This window comes from Pelodiscus sinensis, chromosome 5 (assembly GCF_052426305.1).
Source record: "Pelodiscus sinensis isolate ZL-2025 chromosome 5, ASM5242630v1, whole genome shotgun sequence".
In the NCBI taxonomy this organism is placed as follows: Eukaryota; Metazoa; Chordata; order Testudines; family Trionychidae; genus Pelodiscus; species Pelodiscus sinensis.
In genome coordinates this window covers 110,695,776-110,708,912 of record NC_143056.1, presented here as the reverse complement: position 1 = coordinate 110,708,912, position 13,137 = coordinate 110,695,776, and the positions used below count along the sequence as shown (strand labels likewise).

Genomic DNA, 13,137 nt, shown 5'->3' with positions numbered 1-13,137 from the left:
AAGCCCGGGATTTGAATTTCCCGGGCTTCATTTGCATAAGCGGGGAGCCGCCATTTTTAAAACCCCGCTGGTTCGAACCCCGTGAAGCGCGGCTACACGGGGCTCGAACTAGGTAGTTCGGACTAGGCTTCCTATTCCGAACTACCGGTACACCTCGTTCCAATAGGAAGCCTAGTCCGAACTACCTAGTTCGAGCCCCGTGCAGCCGCGCTGCACGGGGTTCGAACCAGCGGGGTTTTAAAAATGGCAGCTCCCCGCTTATGCAAATGAAGCCCGGGAAATTCAAATCCCGGGCTTCATTTGCAAGTGCGGTATGCCTACATTACCCCGCTAGTTCAAACGAGCGGGGTAGTGTAGACATACCCCCTGTTTTCCTGATAAGAAATATGATGTTACAGTTTTCATTGGAAACAGTCATTTCTTATTTAAGAAATAAGATGGGTAGGAGACGATCTTTTACTGGACCAGCTTCTGTTAGTGAGAAAGAAAAGACCAGCATGGCTACAATTTCAGCAAAAGCTCTTTTATCCAGTATGTTTACAAAATGGGGGATGCCAGTGAAATGAACATTCTGGTTAACTGAGAGTTATACTTTACCAATGGAGTATCAATTTTCAGAGAATTAGAGTACAATACAATGAATCAAGTATAACACAGTACACAGATTCAGGGGGGCTCACAGACTTGCTGGGCCCTAGGCAAGGTGGAGAGGTTGGCTCTGCACTCTCAGAAGAGGTGAGGCCTCAGTTGGAAGGGACAGGGCTGAGGCAGCCAGCCCTCAGTGCTGCCTGGAGCACTCTGTGCCCAACCCCAGCCAGGCCTTAGTGCCACCAACAGTGCCCCATGCCGGGCTCCAACAGCAATTTAAAAACCCTGGGGTTCTGGCCAGTGCCCCAGGCCTTTTTGAATTGCCAGGCCCCGGGGCAGTTACCCCCTTTGTTTTCTTTCCCCACTCCCTTCCCCTCTTTTGGCTGGCCTGTACAGGTTGTACTGCAATGCAGAGTGGTTGGTTTTTGAAGCACTTAGGTGCATACAAGTAAAGCTTTCTAGACAATAGGTTATCTTCTGACACCACATATTCCTATGGGAAGTTCACTTAGAGTCAGTTCAAAATGTTCATGAAAAAAAATGAAATTGCATAGATTTTTCATTACATATGTCCCACTAGAATCTTTTAGGTCTTCTGAGTAATGCTACTGTATATGAAAGGAATATTTAAATTTATTAAATAAATTCAGACTTAGTATCAACATGTGCAACTCCAGTAATGTTCTAGCAGGTCTGAATTTGTTCCAATATACCATAGTTTCAGTGAAATATATTTGTTCCCAAACTGTAAACAACAGTATTTATATGTGCCCATACAAACTGAGTATACAGGGCCCAATAATGTGGTTCATATGTGCAAACTGAGAATAACTCAGTAAAAATCAGTTATTCTGGGTTTACAATAGTATGCCTGATTATACAATTAGGGACACTGATCTGATTCTTCACTGTCCTGCACTTTTTGTAGTCATTTAGCCTATTCAAATTAGATATAAAATGATACCAGATCTTAGTGACATTGGTTTATACCTTTTTGCACTCACTTCAACCAAGTATGTGTGACCTCTCATGGTGCATGGCAGTAAAAAGTCAGGACCAGTGGCTATAAGGATTTTATTTTGGCTTTCTGCAATTATATTGTTTGGTTGAAACAGAAATCCTGTCCAACATGTTTCAGAATATTTTTTTAACCTAGATCTTTGCTTAGATTTCTAATTTTTCTTGTAGGAAGATAGGATAAGGTCTTGAGAGCTGTTGACTAAATGGGTATTGTGAATCAATATGGCACTTGTGATCCAGTATGTGGTTGGTGTAAAAATTGTTTGGGTGTGTTTTTCAATAGATTTTCTCCCTTTATACTAGGTCTACCACTGCACCCTTTACTATTATTTCTGCTCCATCTGGATCAGCTCTGAGATGTTTCTACTCCTTCTATCAACTCTTACTGACTAGATGTGCTTCCAAAGAGTTACCAGTAGATGTACATCAAAGCATTTTCCTGCCTGTGTGATGCTTGGAGTATGTTGACACTGCAAAAAGACACCTGTGGCTGGCACATGTCAGCTGACTTCAAGGCTCAGACTGCAGGGCTGTAAAACTGCAGTGTAGACATAAGACATACAAGCTCCCAGAGTCAAATCTATGCTGTATTCACTAAATTATTCTAGTCACACAAAAACAAAACAAAAAATCTGGAAAAGAATCTAAATGTTTTCATTGACATCTTTGAAATTAAATATTTCTTTTTTTTTCAATTCAAAATTACTTTAATTTAATTTCATGCAAAACCAAATATTTTTACAAGCTCAAATTACAATCAAACATTTTCTTTTAGGTAAAACAAACCTTTTGTTCCATATGAAACAATTTTTTTCAACTCCTCAATTCACCAAAAAATTTGGGAAAGTTCTCTTTTGGGTCAGCCTGAAATGTTTTTTTAAATGTTTAAGTTTAAATTACAAAAAATCAGTTATGTATATTGTTCTACATCATATGATTCTGTCAACATAAATTTCATTTGTACCTGTATGAAGGCAACTTTGTCAGTCTAAAATAATATGAAGTGGTGTTCGTGCACATGAGAAATGGACTTCCTTATTTTTTATGGAAAGCTATGGTACTTATATAAAAATCCCTTTAGATTTACATAGGCATAAAAGGTACCATACCAATGAACTAGTCCCTTCTGGCTCTTGCATGTTTTTCAGCAAAACAATGGCAGGGAGTTTGCAACTATCCATTTTAAATGCAGATGTTGACTTGAACACATTATGGGACAAATTTTACTGTTAGCTAAACAAATGCAAATTCAGAACAACTGATGTTAAATTAGAGACAATGAAATCAGGTTTACAAAAGCAGGAAAAAAGCAGAATTTGGTACTTAGAGTGAGGATAATTTATAACATCTTAATAGGATCTCTGTAGTAAAATCTACTATTCTATATGTACTAGCCAAGTTACCATTTACATCAGGATTTCACCATTCAAGTATGTCACTTATAATACATATTTGTTTTTAGTGAGAAAAATGCCAGATTCACTGATATAATATAATTAAACTTTTACAATAGACCGAGCCTTACAGTGCAAGGTCATGTCTTAGAGGACTACCTCAAAATAATCATATATAGGAAGCAGGATTTCTCTCTCCTTGTAAAGAAAAGCAACTCAACAAAGCAACTGATTTTTGTCTGAACTTTGAGTGGTTGCTTAAGGCAGTAGTCACTCCACATGTGTGTGTTGTGGATATGTGTGTGCATGTGTGTGCACTAATATTTATACAAGGTGTGTTTAACCCTATCTAGGCTAAATATATGTTTGACCTAAGACAACACTAGGAAGATGTCAGAAAAAAAACTTCTTCTACAACTCCTATGCAACTGGAAATGAACTGGCCTTTGTCATACATAGGATGAAAGTGGGAAGCATCTTTCATGAAAACTGGGAAGATGATGACAATTTCATACTTTCATGATGCCATTCATTCAAATATCAAAACACTAAATAAATATTAATAGATTTAGCACCATAGCACTTCTGTGAGGTGAATTCCAGAAGTAGGGTTTTTCTTTACATTTTTTCACAAAAGTCCTAGCACCACAGACCTGCTTCATCACAAATTATTCAGGGCAGTATTTGCAAATAAACAGAAAATGGCAACAAAATATCACCTCAGAGTTACTAGAGAGAAATAGAAGCTAACTGAAACATTTCAAAGTTCAAACATTTTGAATGGAAAAATGGAATTCTACCCTCTATGGAAACATCTGCGAATGGAATTTTCTTCTGCCAGTTCTGAGTGATTTTTTAAATCCCGCTCAATATTTTAAAGAAAAATGACAAGCTAAGAAAACAGAATTCAGTCAAAGTTATTTACCTGTTTTTTTTTAAATATATGCAATACTTTCAAACAAGCATTGGCTTGAATCATTAAAATATGCCAATGCTTTTACATAACAGAAATTCACATACAACCATGGAATGAAATGAAATCTGATTTGTGTGACTTACTAAGGTTTTTGTGGCTATTTAAACATTTTGGATAGAAAATTCTGGTACATCTTTGTACCCGTTTTTACAAACTACCATTTTTCTGGATTTTAATTCATCTAAATAAAATGGAAAATAATGACATATAACTATATAATCTATAAAGTTCAACATTTGTATACTGTACAAATCACTTCTCAAAAAAACACCCTATACTCAATGCCAGCATTTGCATATGCAATCTCAAAATTCAGCTTTGAAAATGTGGTATTTGAAAATAAGGTATTTCTTACATATCTTGAGTACCTAATTCTGTGCAGATATTCTTACAGTTCTGTTTGTTTACAAAAAAATAGGACCACATATTCAATATATCAGCATACCGCAATCAGACTTCAGAATTTTGTGCCCAGATCATATTGTTTCACCTGTATTCAAATTTATTTTTGCATTTGTTAAGAATCAACTTCTGTGACATGAGTACATTACACTAACAAATCTTTTGGACCACTTAATAGTACCGTAATTACAAAAAAATGGCTGTGATAAAATCAAGGGACCAAATTCTCCCTAGTTATCATGATGAAATCTCATCACATCAATGTAATCAAGAAGAAAATCTGGTCCCAAATCTACACACTAAACTGACAACAGTTATAATCATAATTTTCTGAACTGTTGATGTCCATAACTATTGCAGAAAAAACAGGGAGGAAATTACTTGCTCAAATCACAGATAAAAGACTGCTTTTTCCATTTCTTTCCCTTTACATACCAGACCTTAATAGCTTTAAAATAAATTAATCATAAATAATATTACCAGAACTATATTATGTGTTATTTTGATTGCTTTGAGGGGCTGTTTAGTCATTTATACAAAGCTCTCTTCCATATTTGTGCACAGCAAGAAGGAATCCACAAGTCTAGGCTTTACCAACTGCTGGAAATCTGACTCCTCGAGGCCATCAGGACTCATAACTGCTAGTCTTCGCAAGGCTGCCTGTCAGAAACAACAGTACAGTTAAAAATTTGAATCCATAAAATACAGTGCCTACCAATAATGGTCAATACTTGAAATTGACCCCTGTGCATAGGGTCAGCATATGACCATAGATTGCATTTTCCAGTCATCCAGTTACATCTCCCTCCCAATTTGATTCTGAAACTGCTTTTTTGAATGCATCACACTGAATGCATGACCTGTTATGCGACTTCACTTTCTCTCCCTTTGTTTCCTGTCCCTACTGAAGGCTGGTCAATCATTTTGGGAAATGACTGTACTGAAAATTACATTCTTAAGGCAGGTAATCAACAGGTCTTAGACAGGTTCTTTTCAAGCATGTGGAAAGAGACACTTCTCTCTGTTTTGGGTCACGTATGTATTGGGCATTGCACATCTCACTCTGAATGCGTGTTTGCATAGTGAGCTAAATGCTGAATAAGAGAGTGTGAAATCTTCAAGAGAGGAAACTTACAGGATGAAATAAATAGAATCCTCTTTACAAGTAAATACAATGGAAGTACACCCTGGATGCTTTGCGCGGGCATTAGCTAATAAATAGTGTGTTTGTCCTATGCATGGAGCATCAGAATCACCTTGGCTGTAAGACCCTGAAAGGATTTGGGGTGAGATTTCTCTACATGAGCAAAAAATACCTGCTTAATTAAGTCTGTGTTTAGAACATGTTATGATTTTGTTTTCTACGTAATAAACTGTTTCCAATGCTTCTACTTGCTGTCATTTGAATCTCTGTCCTTTCATAATAAACTTTCCTTTTTTTCCCACTGTAACCATGGGCAGTGGGTGAACATAGGGCTGGAGGAGGCAAACCCTTCAACCTGAGATGCCACCCCTGTTGCTCATGATCCCCGTAGGAACCAAACCTTCTCCTGTTGTCGGGGCAGGCCCCACCTCCCAAGCACAGGCAGCTACCACCATCCTGAGCAGGGACAGTCTGCACTGTTCCCCCACCCCCAGCACGGGCAGCCTGCAGTGTTCCCCAGCTTTCCCAGGGCACAGGTAGTTCACACCCTCCCCCACCCCAAGCATGGGCAGCCCACAGCCCAGACCTCCCAACAAGCATGGGCAGCACACAGCCCTCCTAGATCACTTGCAGCCCACAGCCCTGTCCCTACAGAGCACAGGCAGACTGCAGCTGTGGTCTTTTCCACACTGCCGCCCCCGCCCCCAGCAGGGAGAGGGCAGACCAGCAGGCACCCACCCTCGCCTCCCCATCTCTGGAGCACAGAGAGGGCTGGCAGCACAGGGCTGAAGCCCAGGCAGTCCCAGGAGCCTGGGGGAAGTGCACTGAATGGGAGGTTCTGGGGAGCGAGGTGTGGGAAAGCATCGCCTTCCCCTGCTTCTTTCACCAGCCACCTATGACTATAGCCATGCTGCAATGTGGTGTGTGACGCGGAATGGCAGTCTGTGACACAATCTGACCATGGCTGCTCTGGTGGGGCTGAGGCACTTCCCCCTCCCCCACCCTCCACCCCCCATCTCTTGCTGCGGCTGCTTAGTGCTGGGGCTGGAGCACTTCTCCTCCCCCTCCTCCACCATGGCTTCTCCAAGCTGGGGCTGGAAAAGCAGGCCTCTCCCCCAGACCCGGAGCTGCCCCAGAGCAGGGGACAGGTGCCCCTTCCCTGGCCCCCCACACCCAGCCTCGCTTGGACCTGACCCAGCTGAGGAACAGGCAACCCTCCCCTGGCCCTGCTGCGGTGAAATAGGGCTGGGGATAGCCCATTCTCTGAACCACTCATCCTCGGCCTCACCCCCAGACACAGCCCTTATCACCCACACCAATCCACTGCTCCAGACCTACACCCCAACCCCTCTGCCACACCCCCAGCACGCACTTTGTCAAAGTGACTTTTGTTAGGTGATCCATCACCTCCAGATTGATGCCTATAACGAAAATCATTCCACAACAAAGAATTGGCAGGAACATGGGTCCTGACTGTAACTTCACTGAGGATAAAGGTAACACAAACCCGCTAGCCTAATCTTTGATATCCTCTCATTCCCAGGGACAGCTAATCAGCCCATCCACTCCTCTGGCCCAAGCAGAACCCCCTCCCTAACCATCTGACCGCAGCCCCAAATTGACTTTGCAGGCCCTACATGCTAGTTAGTTCCTTTTATTTGAGCTAGCTAGCATGGGCAGTGGGGGATAGTAGGACTGGGGGAGGCAAACCCCTCAACCCCACCCCCAACCCTGCCCCTTCTGCCCAGCCCCCACCCCTCAGTACCACAGGGAGGGAGGAGAATGTGTGGCCCCAGACTCCCTGATCCCAGAGCACAGGCAGGGCAGGTGCTGGGGATAGCAACACTCCACCTCAGTACACCTACAGCAGGGATTCTAGGGGCAGAGTGGGTGGGGGGTGGGGTCCTCCCCCTTTCCTCCCCCCCTCCGTCCCTCCTGCATAGGATACCCACCGCTGCATAGGATACCCACCACCCCTCCCCCCTGCCTAGGATCCCACCACCCCTGCTAGCTGGGTTCTGACTGCTTCTGTGTAGGAGATAGGAAGCTGTGGGACCTCAATCAGGCAGTCATGAAGAGACTGATATACCCAATTAAAGTGCGTGAACCTTGATTTTAAATGTTCAATAAGGAACTCAGTACTGGGCCCATGATGAGAAGGATCTGAGCCTGATATGCTATACATTGTGGTACTTACACACACTGAAATCCCACTGAAACAAATGGAATTTGTGCATTTTTCAGGCCCGATAAAGGATGGTTTAAGTGCACTTACCAGACAGGCCACTAGAACAGAATCACTGTTATTTCTTTCTGTGGGTGATCTGCAGAGTTCTATGAGGCGAGGAATACCTACAGACAGAGAAAAAATGAAGAGAAATAGCTCTTGTTATCTGAAACTCACCATTTTGACACCAAAAATTAGCCTACTGGGTTCTTTAATTTTATCTATCTCATTCAATACAATTGTGAATGGATACAATGCTATCCAGGAGGTGTAGAAGGAACTCTCCACACATGCATTAGAACAAGTCGTGCAATTTAAAACTGACAGTTAGATAACAGCAAAGCATAAACACATGCATTGTTTTTACCCTCTACTGCTCTTTTACAATGGAAAAAAAATCCTTCCTATCTATCATTCCTTTAAAAAAAAATCCTTCCTATCTATCGTTCTTAACTCCCCAAAACAAATATGTTTTTTCCTCAGTTTTTATATTTGAAATTCTGGTCCCTACTCTCCATCTCTCTTTGCTAAGGGTTACTATTGGTCATGTGTGTATGAGGCTTTAAGCTGGAGGGGGAAGTAGATGCTGTATCTTCAAAACAGCATCAGCTAGTCCCAGTAAAAGCTCAGTATCTCCTCCATCCCCAGCTATATGTAGAGCAAAAGTGCACTTCAACTATCTCTGGAAAATTAGCCATAGATTCATTTAGCACACTATACACATCCACTGTCAGGACAGACTGTGTGGGAAACCTCCTGGCCAGCAGAGAGCAGACATTAACAAGTGATATAAGAGCGCCTCGCCTTGACAAAACTAGCAAGAGGCTCTGCTGCTCTGATATGTCAGGATGTCATTCTCTCCGCATTTACAGTCAGCCACTAGGTTAGCATTACAGTCTTACAGCTGAGTTTTATGGCTGCATGTGCTACTTCAGGGTCTCGGCTGAGCCGGGCCAGAGTGACCGCAGATTTCTGCTGAACACGCTCACATGCAGCAACTTCTGCTGAATTCCCAGAAGATGATCTCTCAAAGAGCATTTCCATTAAAAGTTGCACACCTACAAAGTAAATGTTGCTGTTAGCATCTCTCCCAGAGAACAACACAAACTTCCACATAAGAAACCAATTGAAAAGTGAAGCAAGCTTTGCCCGAATAATCACCGCACAACTGCAAGATAGGATTTTGCTGCTCAGAATATAGGCATAGTCTGCTTCTCCGCAAAAACACGTTGGCTGTGTCTACACTAGCACCCTTTTCCGTAAAAGGGATGCTAATGAGACACTTCGGAATTGCAAATGCCACGGGGGATTTAAATATCCCCCGTGGCATTTGCATGAACATGGCTACCGCTTTTTTCCGGCTCGGGGTTTTGCCGGCGAAAAGCACCAGTCTAGACGGGATCTTGCAGAAAATAAGCCCTTTTCCGGAAGATCCCTTATTGAAAGTAGGAATAAGGGATCTTCCGGAAAAGGGCTTATTTTCTGCAAGATCCCGTCTAGTCTGACGCTTTTCTCCGGCAAAACCCCGAGCCGGGAAAAAGCGGCAGCCATGTTCATGCAAATGCCACGGGGGATATTTAAATCCCCCACGGCATTTGCAATTCCGAAGTGTCTCATTAGCATCCCTTTTATGGAAAAGGGTGCCAGTGTAGACACAGGTATGTTGTCTACAGGAAGCTAGATAAAATAGGGAACCAGCTCGATTCCCAGTTCCCCCTCTTCTATCTAAACCAGTGTTTCCCAAATGGTGTTCCACGGAACCCCAGGATTCCATGAAGTGAATGTAAGAGTTCCGTGAGAAAATTCCATTTCAATAACATTTTATGATTTAAATAATAATAATTAATATTTAAGCATTTATTAATTTTATTGAAAACAATTTTCATTTGTGTTAGTCTAATGAACTTGTTTAGCATTTTTATTATTATTATCCTTACTTATTTGTGGTCTACTTTTTCAGCTCCATATTCAAGACTGTTATTAGGGGTTCCATCAAATTCTTTTGAGTTTAAAAGGGTTCCATGGCCAAATAAAATTGGGAAACACAGCTCTAGATTGTTCTAGTGCTGACTGATGTGTGGATTTTAGATTGACCTCTGGCATCTGGCTCAAATCCACAGCAAATGCTCTTAATTCTTAGTTGCATGTAACATCTAATTCAAGTTAAGCCTAATGGAGGGAGCCTGAAGAACATCAGAAAATCTTTCAGATTAGTTACATGAATGTAACTGCCCTTCCCAGATCATATGTTTGAAAACACCTTTTTAATGTTTCCATTTAATTTTTTTTTAAATTAATGGAGATTGCCTATTTCCTAGAACTGGAAGGGACCTTGAAAGGTCACCAAGTCCAGTCCTCTGCCTTCACAAAAGGATCAAGTACCATCCCTGACAAATTTTTGCTTTGAAATGGCCTTCTTGAGGACTGAACTCATAATTCTGGGTTTAGCAGGCCAATACTCAAACCACTGAGCTATCCCTCCCCCTAATCATAGGTAGTAGGCTAAATTCTCAGTTCAAATACATTTGTATCTTCCTCATGGACTTCAGTGATACTCAGAAGCATGAATGTTTTCCTTCATGTCTATCTTGCATGTTATAGATACTTCTGGTCTTGTTGGATTCTCAGTTATATTTTATGCTTCAATTTATTCATCCAACCTCCCCACCCCTTGCCAAGGAATGTGCCATGTTGGTTTTCAGTTGTTACAACATGACAGTGTAACTACTGTAATATTGACTGCTATTTTACATTTCTGCTCAGCAGATCTATTTTGCTGGACTAGTGTCAAGCTCTATGAAGTTATCAGCTCACCTGTTGACTGGTGTTAAGCTCAAAGCCTTTGTAAAATGACTATGTACTTCTACTTTGCCACTCTGATGTGATGTGTGTATGCTACTGTGCTTATGGCTCAGCCATATCAGCTTGCTAGGCTTATGTCAAAGCTCAGGATTTTGGGAAGTTATTGGATCAGCACATCTAATCTGCTGGTCTGTGGTCATGGCTAGTCTTGGCAGGATTCAGTTTCAACTGATATATATTAGTAAATGTCAGTTTCAGCTGACACAATGGAATGGACTAAAAATAATCTCTTGGCAACAGTCAGAGGGAGTGCAACCTCCTCCCTGCACCACACACAGACATTGGGAGTAACTAGTCCTGCGGCAGGGCAGGGAGCTGTCAGCAGAACCTCCCTGTTCTGACAGCTCCATTCTTTCACCAGCTGGGAATGCTGCACAGATCTCTGCTCTGCCAGAACCAGTCTCCCGTACACCTGGAGGGATCAAGTAGGTGTCAGTGGCTCTGTTGCAGGGCAAGGGAACCCTCTGCAGTCCTGCTGTCCGTGCTGGGAACCCCCCAAAACCTTGCTATCCCTACTGCCCTGATCCTAGCCCCACCCTGCCTTAATTTCCTGCAATCGTAAAATTAAAAATGAAAACAGAATGAATAAACAAACAAATAAATAAATTAGATAAATATCAAATTCTGCCAACCTAGTCATGGCATGGCCTGCTGTGAGGTGTCTGAGACCTGGTGTACATGAATTTAGGTTGAACTTAGCTGCATTAGGTTAAGATTTTCTAAACAATGGGTACATCTACCCTGCAACACTATTCTGAAATAATTTACTCTGCATCTACACAGCAGGCAGTTATTTCAAAACAGTGTCAAAATACTGTCAGGCTGGATGACTTCTTACCACAGGGCTGGAGCACACCCTACCCCAGTGAGCCCTTCAGGGAAAGGCAGGCCCCTGCCCATGGTAGGCAGGGAGCTGCTCCAGCCCTTGCCAGTTAACCACAATCAGTAAACCTCTCTATGAAGGTTAACCATTCCTATCCCTAATTGTTACCTATATCTGTTATTTCATATTATTGTCATATTTTATTGATTAACAATTACACAATTACATATTTACAATTACATATTTAATTTACAATTACACAATTAACAAATATATTAATTGCTTCCAATTAGAAAAACAATTAGTGCTAAAAACCGAAATTGAGTAGAGAGCCCACCCAAGCTCTTTCAGTTCCAAAGACTCTCTCATCAGTATCTCTGGTTTTTCACCAACTGCTAATTGTTACCATATTACACAGGCATAGGAAACAATTATGCACAAGTTGGCTTTTAGCCCTTTTCATAAGCCTCGAGGCAGCTGCCACGGTATGAGCTTCCAACAAGAAGAAAATGTGCAGACTTTACTGTACCACAAACACACTTTGGTTAATTAAGCGTAAGTTTTACATGGACATGTGCCAGAACTAAAATGATCATTTACTTGGATCTTCTCACCAGCTCCGAGGGAGAGCTAGATGGCAGAGTGTGCTAATGCATTAACATTTTAACACTCTGGCTCTAGGTCCAAATAAGGTTTACTCATCACAAATGAAGTGAACACGTGTGATCTCAACTTTGACTACAGTGGAGTTCATGCACACCCCCAAATTCCCGCATAATTTACTGAAAAGGGCAGTGTCAATTCAGTAAGGACCTGATCCCGCCAGGAGCTAAGTGCCCTCCATGTTCACTGGGCTCAATTCTCATTTGACATTGGTGTAACTCAGCTGACTTCCATAAAGTTCCTCCTGGTTTACACCAATCTGAGTGAGAAGAGAAGCAGGCTAATTGTCTTCAGTGGCAGTGTAGTCTGCATATCACCTCTCTGATGGACCCAGCATCATGAAGCATTTGATTCCAAAAGGAGTTGGCTGGAATAGTGGGTGTGCTACAGGTAATCACACAGCGGTAATAACAAGCTGTTCAGAGGCTGCCTAATTGAAAATACATGAACTTACACGTACCATGACTCTACAACTGGGGTGGGCAATAATTTGTAAGGGGGGGGGATGGTCACTTCAAGATTCTGTCAAGTGATCAAGGGCCACACTTCTGTGGAGGGTGTGTGCTGTCTGGGACAGAGGTTGGGTGCAGAAGGGAACTTGAGATAGGGGACTGAGGTGCAGGAGAGGGTGAGGGATCTGAGAGGGAGTGTGAGTGAAGGAGAGGGCTGTGATCTGGGGCAGGGGCACATAGTCCTGTAGGGGGCATGGGTGCAGGAGAGGATTTTGGCCTGGGGGAGGGGCTTTAGGAGGGGGTGCAAGGTCTGGGAGGGAACCGTGACCTAGGTGTAGAGGGTGTAGAGGGTGCAGAGGATTTGGGTGGTGATCTGAGGCAGAAGAATAGGGTGCAGGTACAGGGTTAGGGAGGAGGCATGGGTGTAGGAGAGGATTCTGGACTGTGAGAGAGGTATAGCAGGGGGTGCAGGGTCTGGGAGCGAATTGTGACTCGGGAGAAGGGGGAAAGGGTTTGGGTGGTGGCCTGTGACAGGTAGTCAGAAAGGAGAGGGAGTGGGATGCCAGAGGCAGGCTCTGGCTGGGAG

The 13,137-nt window shown here is 42.6% G+C and overlaps 1 protein-coding gene across 4 annotated transcripts in view; it reads right to left on the bottom strand.

Moving 5' to 3' along the window:
• Nucleotides 1-289: 289 nt before the first annotated feature.
• The window catches only part of INSC (INSC spindle orientation adaptor protein), a 278,332-nt gene continuing 265,484 nt past the window's right edge, over nt 290-13,137 (bottom strand). For 2 of the 4 annotated variants that reach the window (XM_025186251.3, XM_075928027.2), the window contains exons 12-14: nt 8,654-8,809; nt 7,800-7,876; nt 294-5,040 (exon numbers count right to left, since the gene is read on the bottom strand). In XM_025186251.3, coding sequence (XP_025042036.3) covers nt 4,912-5,040; nt 7,800-7,876; nt 8,654-8,809 — 362 coding nt within the window. In that variant the 3' untranslated portion in view covers nt 294-4,911. Of the gene's footprint in view, nt 5,041-7,799; nt 7,877-8,653; nt 8,810-13,137 lie in introns of all 4 variants that reach the window. The other 2 variants (XM_075928028.2, XM_075928031.2) reach the window with 2 other exon arrangements.